Genomic DNA, 10,000 nt, shown 5'->3' with positions numbered 1-10,000 from the left:
TGACACATACTCACAGTTTAGTTTTATTTGTGGATGAAATAAGAAAGAATAAGAAATTTATTCTTGTGTGGCAAATTTTGGAAAGTAAGGAGAAAGTCCTTGATAGTGTTCTTAGAATATACCATTAGGTCCTTTTTGTGAGTCTGAAATTCTCTTAAATTTGAAGGCTTAATGATTAATCCAGAATTGTTTATTTGTATGCATATATAGGTATGTGTGTTTAAGTGTATATATACAAAATATATATTCATGTATATAAATAAATGGGTAGATAGATGGACATATATATCATTTTCTTTATTTAATTATTCTGGCACTAATTAATGCTCTATCTAATTAGATGATTAGAAATTGTCATTGAAATGATTAAAGCAAGATTTCACTTCTGCACAGTTTATGAATGTTGTTATTTTGATCACATGCAACACTTAAAGGCAAAAAAACACTTACCTCTAAGGATACATTTGTACTCTTATGCTGAGCCAGACATTGGAATGGTTTGAATTTTTCTTGCAAATGTTTTTATTTTTGCATATCAGTTTTTGTACAGTATTTCATTTGTTCTTTTATGTTTTGATGAGTTCCAATTACTTTTGTTAGATATGCTTAGTAGGCCTGTTCACTTGATAAATTCATTTCCGAGGATGATTTATGAGAACAAAGCTATTCAGTGAAACTTGTTTATAAAAAGAAGAGATATGGAAAAAATATATGAACTAATCTAATCAAGTACGTTCAGCAAGTTGAGAAAAATTTCAAGACAGATGGATTAATACATATTTATCTTCTGATTTTTCTTTCAGTTTCTTTCAAGTTATAAGAGTGGCTGCTATGAAAAGCAGGAGGTGGGCAGTGATTCAGAAGGATCCAGTGTAATTGGCTTTGGGAGCACATACACTCTGCCACTGACAGTCAACCACCCAATTGTGTATGGAACTGGTCTGTCATTTCAGCAGCCATATTCCCTGAAGTCCAATACAGACTTCGGCTTGACTTTTACCAAGAGTGACAGTGATCAGTCACAAGAGCACGATCAGTTTGGGGATACGTATACTCTCAAGTCAGCATCTGATCATCCCAATGTGAATGAACTTGAGTTTGCCAATAAAGCTTTCAGATGTTCTCCTGAAGGAAGAGATGACAGGTCTGAAATAGATTCCTATGGGAATGCCAGAGGAATTCTGAGAGAAAACACTTATAATCTGAGACCCCATTTAGTGAGCACACATAGTGACCTCGAAATTGATAACAATAGTTCCTACCACACTTCGCACAATGGCAGTAACCACTTTAGGAGAGACTTTGACACAACTTCAAATGATGGCTCAGAATGCACTGTTATGAGCTTAGGTCGTAGGATACAGCTTATGGCAAGTACTGAACCCAAAAAACAGAGAGAAAGTGAGACCAAAGACGAGAGTTGGGACACGGAGTGGAAAGAGCTCCTGAAACAGAATCACGAGTTGTTGTTGAAACTCTCGAGTAGGGATGAGCCCCCTGCATTACAGAACTCAGGAAGGTGTGACCATACAAAAACAGTGTTAGTCCATCATAGTGGTGTCCAGACCCAGTTCCAAGCAAACAGTTCAGGAGTTAGTGAAACTTTGGAAATACCTCTGAGAAACATGTCAGGGGAAGAGAGATTTCAAGATCACGAAGAAAAGCAACATGCGGAAGAGCTTGAAGGGGATGAGGACTTTGATGGCCAGGAACTGGTTGAGAATTGTGAAAGTCCAGAGTGTGTGTTAGAAGATATAATTGAGGAATCGAGTTTGAGTGACAAGTCAACTCCAAGGACTATTGTAGACCAAACTCAGGATGACATAGAAAGCTCGACTATTCAAACCAGTATGAAAATGGATAGTACTTCCCATGGTGATGCTAGTCCAGAGAGTCCAAAAGACTGTCATTCCCACAATAAAACAAACCAGCAAGAAAAGGAGGAAGAAATAACCCAAACAGTTGAATCAGGCCAAGGGAAGGGAGTCACACCACTCTCGAACTCGTATGATTTTTCATGCACTACAGACCTCCCAACCTACCGCCCAGGCTCTGCTGCTGCATACATAGTGCGTAGCCGCTGGACTTCAGAGAAGCGTGTCAAGTCACAGGGCTCAAAAGATCTGCTTGAGGCTCTACAGATGATAGAAGATGAAGAAAAGAAGACTTCAGAATCTTATGAGAGAGAGCAAGGCAAAGTGGAGAATGTAGCTGAAGTTCCAGTTGTCTATTTTCAAGATGCAGGAGTTAATACCAGGCAGATATATAATGCAAAATCTTATGAATTTCAACCAACTGAGAGTATTGGCAGTTCCCCTAAAAGGTAATGTCTGATTTATTCTGTTGAAGGAAAACAAATTGAGTTTATTTATATTCAGTAATGACAAATCCCACAATAACTATTCATTTTACAAAATCCTTATCTAGGAGTTAGAAAATTAGTTGACATCTTGAAATCTTCATAAAGAGATAACTCTCTTTAATGTATATAATAGAAAATAGTGTCCCTACATTATCTGTATTATGTTTCAGTATGTCTAACAAAACTGCCTTGAATAATTCAGTATAAGGAAAGTTGTATATATACTTATGTACCATGTACTCGTATTTTTAGATCCATCACTAAAGAAAGTGAGATAAAACCAATAAGTACCACACCACCAATACAAGAATGCCCTGCTACTTTACCTGTGCTACAGGTATTAGTAGAGAAAGTTTTCCTCTTTACACAAGATTTAGCTGAACGTTGGCAGAAAGGGAATACTGAGGGTAAGTTATGAAACTAGTGTTCTGCACCCTTGACTCTTGGGGGAATGTGATAAAATACCTGTCCCCAATTTAAATCTGACTCTGTAGATAAATTTATTTCTGTAAATTACAAGTTCGAAGTTCTAGATAACAATAATGATGATACTGATAATGATATTGATAATAAAAGTGAATTTTTGTAGAGGTCTAGAACTGGATTTTAGATAATTGTTTTGAAGAATAGGATATGTATGGATATGAATTGGAAATATTTGTTTTGGGGAAACTAGGTGCTTCAAGGGTATCAAGTTAAGGTGAGGTTCTTTTAATGTCATGTAATTCAGATGTTAAAATGGTAGATGGAGAATTTTCTTGCTTTGAAGTTAATTTACAGGTCACTAATAATACAATGGAAACTTAGGTACAGACCACTAGTCCTTGTCATGACATAAATGTGTACTTAGATATCTTGCAGGATATTACATTTTTACTTGAACTCAGCTCCTTGCTTCATGTACTCTTAGCTTTAAGAATGGAAGATACCCTGTTGTTGTGAGAAATGTGGGTCAGATGGTACAGTAGGCCACCTAATCTAGTTTCTGTAAACCATAGAACCTATTATATGATACCGTAATGGTAGGGTTGTCCTACGATGACCTGCTGAGGTTATTATGCTCTGGCTCTCTATAGAAAGTAAGCATTTAAACTTTCATACAAAATGATTTTTAAATATTATATAGAATATTAATATACTTCCTCTCGACCATCTTCCTCTCCCTCTTACAGCATGTCAAGAAGAGCTCCTTAATCAGATAGTTGAGGCTGAGAAACAACTAGAAAACATCTGCATCCAAGAGAAGCGTAAGGAGGACCCAAAGAAGAGTCCTGAATTGCATGCCAAATGCGAGGAGAAGTTGAGAAACAAGCAAGAGGAAATGGAGGCTAGAATCCAGAAAAATCTAGAACTTATACGAAAGGTGAGACCAATACGACTGGAATTTTTGTTGAGAAAGCAAAGGGATTGAATCTTCTTGTTACAGAAAGGGGAATTGAATCTTTTTATGTAATCGTACCCCACCTCTTGAATCTTTTTGTTGAAAGAAGGGTTCAATTTTTATTTTGAAGGAATGTGTCGGAACCTCTATATAGTGTAATAGTTTGCTTACTTCCAATAATTCAGTATTGATCTTTGTTCACTTTGCACTCATTTTTGTTAGATTTAGGTTAATAACAATGCGTGGTAGAATTATCTTGTTCAGAATTCATGACAGGTATGCTTCATAACAAATACAACTGGAAAGGCCAGCACATGTGTTTTATTAAGTTATTAATTTCACTAGTATTATAAGGAATTTACAAAATGAGATTTTGTTCACAAAGTATAACACCATATAGATGTAACCAAGTTTTCAGATGGATTTTTTCTTAAGAAGGATCTAAGATTTTTCTTCCTCACATTTTGCAGTTACTAGATGATAAGAAGACACTGACTGAACAATGTGAAAAGCTTGTGAAAGAGCAAAGAATTTCTGAGAAGAAGAATGCAGACAAGGTATTTCAAGAAATGAACATCAAATATTTTGAAAAAGAGACAAGTGTGGAGTATATGGAAAATGACTCTTGTAGGGTAAAGTTCGGTATTGTAACCATTGACAACTCTTTTTGTAGATCAAGCTAATGGAAGATCGCCACATGCAAGAAATGAAGTCCCTACGTGAGAGGATTACAACAGCAGAACAAGAAAAGAGGGAAAAGTGGACCCAACAGAAGACAAAAGCTATAAAAGTAAGCCACTCAGCATGTATTATATTTGTAAGGAGAGTAAGCAAAAAGTACGAGAGGGATTTAGAAAGTGGAGAACATCTGAAATTAGGCCACACAAAAATTTAAGATATATTTATGCCTCCTTGAAATAGAAATACTCTTTAATAGTTGGCATGTTTATTCCTTGTAAATTAGATGTCCTCATAAATTTGGTACTTTCTAAGTGCAAGGTATTTAGGGCAGGGTTCATAGATCCACCACTGAGGGACTGTCAGATGTATAATAATAGCCCATGTGAATGATGTATATGACATTTTTTGTTTTGCAGTGTCATTTGAACATTTGTTGTACCATCTATTATTGTGATTACACTTTTTACTCTAAAAAGACCTTATGTCATTTGTGTAGCCAGCTAACATTGTATGTAGGATAATTGTAAGAGTTAACAGATTTTAGAAACAAGTGACTCAAATTCACAGGAAACCACCTATCGGGGACTGGAAACAAAGATGAAAGACCTCACCGCAAAACACCGTGATGTGATAAGCGAGCTAAAAGCACAGCATTGGGAGGCTCTAAGGGAAGCAGAGGAAAAGATGATAACACAACTCCGATCCCAAGAGGAGGAGCTCAAGAAGAAGTATGAGCAGGAGAAGGAGGAGGCTTGCAAGAAGGAGAGAGAGAGGGAGCAGCAGAGGTGAGGATTTTTTTTCCCTTTTTCTTTTTGATTCTTTTGTTTTCTTAGTTTTCTTTTTTCTTTTATTTCTCTTTATATTTTATTTATGTATTTATTTCTTTTTCTTTTTCTTTTCCTTTCCTTTCTTTGCTTTTTTCCTTTCCTTTTTTATCTTTTCTTTCTTTTCTTTTCTTTATTGTTCTTTTCTTTTCTTTTCTTCTTTTTCTTTATTTTCTTTGCTTTTTTCTTTTATTTTCTTTACCTCTTTTCTTTTCTTTTCTTTTCTTTGCCTTTAATTGTAGTTGGTCGAGGGAGATTTCTTATTAAACTTGATTGATTATTTCTCCTGTCATAAGAATAATGGACTAGTGTCCCTCTCTGGATACACTGTGGATCCTTATGTCCTTTTTGTGGTTTCTTAGGGTCAGAGGGTTATGCTAGAGCATTTCACTAGAGAGGAATATTGTGATTGAGACTGGAGATGCATAGTACCTTGTATCATTTACTTGGCAATTTTGATTTTGGTTTATAATGAGATGTTCCTTTAACTATGGGAATTTAATTGCTGTGTGAGATTGATATTGACGTATTTTGATGACTACAGAGTGCTGATTAATTTCAAATGGACATTCAATTTATGAATATTATATATCAGCAGTAGAATCACAGATTTAGTAATGGGAAATGTATTGTCATAGACTGGATTTAGAGATTCGACAAAGTGAACAGCTGTCCCTGACTCGACTGGAGACAGTCCGCAAGCAGCAAGAAAGGGACATCAAATCCCTGATCGAAGAGCATCACCGAACCTTAGAGAGGGAGCGTTCAGACCGAGAAGCAGCCCTGAAAGAGGCTAGTAAGGAGAAGCAAAGAATTATAGAGGAGAATGAAGAAAAAATTCGGAATCTGAACCGCAGACATGAGGTAATTTTTTTTCCTATCATTTAATGCACAAGACAGAGCATTTGTTATTATAAAGTATGACCATAAATGTAAGCAGAAGGTGAAAGAAGAATCTTTACCATTTTGTTTTTTTATATGCTAATGGTAGAAGTAATTTTACATGCTAATATTTCCATTTCATTATTACAGACTTTTTTATCTCAATTTATTTACCATCCAGTATGCACACAAAGCTCTGCATTATCCCATTCATTAGGGAATAAAACACTCTGAGCACTGTTTCTTGTGCTTGGTTTTATTTTTATCACTCCTATTGCCAATACTTCATTCAATGCATATACTCATCCATGACAAATAGGAAGAACTGGCCAACCTCAGACAACGAGATGAGAAAAGCCGATCAGAATGGAGAGAGCAGTTCATGAAGGAGCAAAGTGAGGCTAAGAGTCAGTCAGATAGAGAGCTGCGGGAGAGGTTGAAGAGGCAACGTGACAAGGAGATTGAGCGTGCAATCAAGGAGATCCAGCAGGAGACAAGCAGTCGAGAGAATGAGGAACACAGAGCATATGAAGCGAAGATGAAGTGAGTTTTTCTTTTCTTTTCTTTTCATTGTTATTGTTGTAATTGATTTCTATCAATGGTAAAGAATGATTGTAAATATTAGTTTAAGATACTTCTGTTTGTTTGTTGTTACATTTTGTTGATATTGAAATTGTAAAAACTTGCATTTTTGCTATGTTGATTTACCAAGAATTTTGACTTTTCAAGCAGTAGTATTAACCAGAGGAACTTACCTATTTGCAGGAACTTACGAGAGAGATACGAGAATGAGTTGAATGAACTGGAAAGCAGTGAGCGTGCTGCCAGAACCAGATATCTTGAAATGAAATCTGTTTTAGCGCAAAAAGAGGAGGAAATTGTGTACTTGCGTGCTCGGCTCCACACACAGGACTTAGAACTGTGTGAACTTCAACATGTAAGTGTTCGTAAAAGGTGTTCATTAAATTGTGAAATGTATTTTTCAGTGTTTCTCTTTCTTTGTCACTGTCTTGCTTTCTCTGCTCCATTTCTCTCTCTCTCTCTTCTCTTCTCATCTTGTCTCTTCTCTTCTCTTCTCTTCTCTTCTCTTCTCTTCTCTTCTCTTCTCTTCTCTTCTCTTCTCTTCTCTTCTCTTCTCTTCTCTTCTCTTCCCTACTCTACTCTCCTCTTCTCTTATCTCCTCTCCTCTCCTCTCCTCTCCTCTCCTCTCCTCTCCTCTCCTCTCCTCTCCTCTCCTATCCTATCCTATGCTATCCTCTCCTTCCTCCTCTCTTATCACATACTTTGTTCCATCCACGCTATCAGTATAGTCACTATATCACAATTTGATTTTGTGGCACATGATAATCACCAGAGAAATTTGAATTAAAATTGCGGAAAATGGGTGCTTCTGTTTCATATTTGAGTTGTGAGGACTGCATTTTGTTATTATTCGGTGACCTTAATTCGTAATATGGAAAATCTCACCACCAGTCACACACAGCAATACCATTTACTTGGCTTACCAAAGAGGTACTGGTTTCCGCAACTCTGCATAGCTTATATAAAACATTGGGAGGTAAACTGTGAAGATGTGTTATAAGGGAAACGCCTGGAAATTGGATTGATTTTTTAGGATATATGTGTTCTTTTTCTCTCATCCACTGAGCATGTGCCTAGTTAGAGGGGAATGTGTTTCTATCACTGATGCTTAACTCACATCACTGAGGGGTAGTCTAGGAAAAGAAAGTAACTAATAAAATTAAAAGGAAAAAGGTAAATAAATGAAATGAAATAAGAAAAAAAGAAAGAAAGAAAATTAAGAAAAAAAAATCAAATGACTGTTGGTAGGATTGGGTTTTGATACGACTGACTCCTTGTGTTATTGAAGTCACCAGTTGCACAGATGTTGGTATCTTATTTCAGCTTATTAGCAAAAGATTATTCCAATGACTTTATAATTTCTTGGTTCTTCTCATTGCTTAATGGCAAAATTGCCTGTTCTCTATATTTCTGTTGTTTCAAAATAGTGACCCAGTCATTAATTACCTATCCTAGACATTTTCTGAACTTCCATGCTTATGTGAACCATTACTCAAAAATCTTTTCTTCAGAAAATATAAGAAAACTTGTATATGATCATTGAATCTCCCAATTCCAGATGTTCCGGCCTCCAGATGACTAGGAGAGTGTGCTTAGTCGGTCCTGGATAGGTTTTGATATGCAGATTGGGGGTCATCATCATTATCATGTCAAGGATCATTCTTGACCCCAACTGACTCTTGCTGACCTGTGCTATGAGGCCTCTTGAGCTGTTACTTCTTCCGTAACATTCCCTTTTTTGAATTGTATAGCTTGATATGTTTTGTACAGAACAGGAAAAAAAAAACTTTTTAGCAGTCAGATGTTTGTTAAATGGGAAATACTGCAGGCCTGGAATAAAGGGATATTGTGCATGTATGAACATTGTTGAAAAAGATGAGCAGAGCCTTGAAATTTCTTGTAGTTTAAAGAGTAAAGCATGTAGCATGCAAGATACAAAAGTATGTTGGCTGCACTAGACTTATCACTCAGTGCTGATTTTTTTTCTTCAAATATTTAAATGGATAATGCAATAATAAAATCCATTATTTTGTGTTGCTGTCAAATATATATATATTTTTTCTTATTATGTACTTGTGTACATGTGAGTGCGTATGCTTGTGCATGTGTTTGTGTGCCTATAAGGTGTCCCGGCTCTCATCTTGTTTCAAATTATATTAACAGTACCTCGTTATTTCTATTTTTTTTTTCTTTAATTATCTGGAATTTACTAAAGTCTTGAATATACAGGAAAGAAAAAATGTGTTATAAAGCAAGTAAATAAAGTAGGAAGAAAGAAAACTTTCCAATGCAGTATGAAAGGTATTGAAAAACCTTGCTGTAAATTCTGTTTTTCTTGCTTTTATTGTTTTTAGTTGTTGTTGAAAATATTTTAAATTTTTGATCAAGGTTTAGGGTATGGTGAGATTGTAAGGAATGTAGGTGTGTACTTCCATATCACTTTCCTAATTCTGTTAATTAATTCAGAAATTTCTTATCATTAAAGATAAGAATTGTACAAAATATGTATTATGACCAAAGATAGTTTTAAGTAATTTTAGTCTGTAAGATATACAAATATTCTGTGTCCTGAAATGTTTTAATTCTTTCTTTTAAACAAAGATGTCCAGTTAATGCTGTCTTAAGAGTAAAATCAAATTTATTTGGGGAGGGATAAAATCTCGAAAAATGTTGATATTCTTACTGGTCATCTCCAAGCATGATCCAAAATAATATAAACCGGAATTTGGAGCCAATGTTGAATAGACTTATTGACAACGGAAATTATCAGTTCTTGAGAATAAGTTAGAGACTAGATTAAAGATTAAAATGCTTGTGTTTCTAATGTACTTAAATGACCATGACAATCTTCTGGTTTCATTGTAGAGTTTACTGTATATATCCAATGTCATCATAAATTGAACATTTTAGTCTAAAGCATCTGTAAATATACATTATTTATACTTGTCCTTAATTTATTATCTTCATGAGTTTTATTAGTCACAACAGAAAACAGAAAAAAATAAAGTCAGTGCAATACATTTTCTTGTGTTTTCTTGTGATTTGTCATTTTTGTAGAAAAATAATTGCAAAAAGATCTTAATTATAATAATGATAGTAATGATTATAATAATATTCATTGATAATAATAATAAGCATGGTTATGAGAATGATCATCAATAAAAATAATCATCATGATAGTGATAATAAATAATAATAATAATATGATAATGATGATAAACACAATAATAATAATAATGATAATGATCATGCAAATGCTGCTGCTGCTGCTGCTGCTGATGATGATGA

At 35.0% G+C, this 10,000-nt stretch overlaps 2 protein-coding genes across 2 annotated transcripts in view; both read left to right on the top strand.

The window, feature by feature from the left end:
- LOC113811495 (centrosomal protein of 131 kDa) overlaps positions 1–9,732 on the top strand; it is a 12,628-nt gene extending 2,896 nt beyond the window's left edge. The window contains exons 4-13 of the mRNA XM_027363258.2: positions 804–2,323; positions 2,615–2,769; positions 3,535–3,725; positions 4,214–4,300; positions 4,417–4,533; positions 4,992–5,209; positions 5,887–6,112; positions 6,450–6,673; positions 6,896–7,067; positions 8,271–9,732. Of these exons, the coding sequence (XP_027219059.2) occupies positions 804–2,323; positions 2,615–2,769; positions 3,535–3,725; positions 4,214–4,300; positions 4,417–4,533; positions 4,992–5,209; positions 5,887–6,112; positions 6,450–6,673; positions 6,896–7,067; positions 8,271–8,294 (2,934 nt within the window). The 3' untranslated portion in view covers positions 8,295–9,732. The remainder of the gene's footprint in view (positions 1–803; positions 2,324–2,614; positions 2,770–3,534; positions 3,726–4,213; positions 4,301–4,416; positions 4,534–4,991; positions 5,210–5,886; positions 6,113–6,449; positions 6,674–6,895; positions 7,068–8,270) is intronic.
- Positions 8,569–10,000, top strand: part of LOC113811487 (uncharacterized) — a 10,070-nt gene continuing 8,638 nt past the window's right edge. The window contains exon 1 of the mRNA XM_070144147.1: positions 8,569–8,652. Within this exon, the coding sequence (XP_070000248.1) occupies positions 8,569–8,652 (84 nt within the window). The remainder of the gene's footprint in view (positions 8,653–10,000) is intronic.

Source organism: Penaeus vannamei, chromosome 31 (assembly GCF_042767895.1).
Source record: "Penaeus vannamei isolate JL-2024 chromosome 31, ASM4276789v1, whole genome shotgun sequence".
Classification (NCBI taxonomy): domain Eukaryota; kingdom Metazoa; phylum Arthropoda; class Malacostraca; order Decapoda; family Penaeidae; genus Penaeus; species Penaeus vannamei.
Note: the sequence above shows the minus strand (reverse complement) of the source record. Positions and strands in the feature narration are given on the sequence as shown.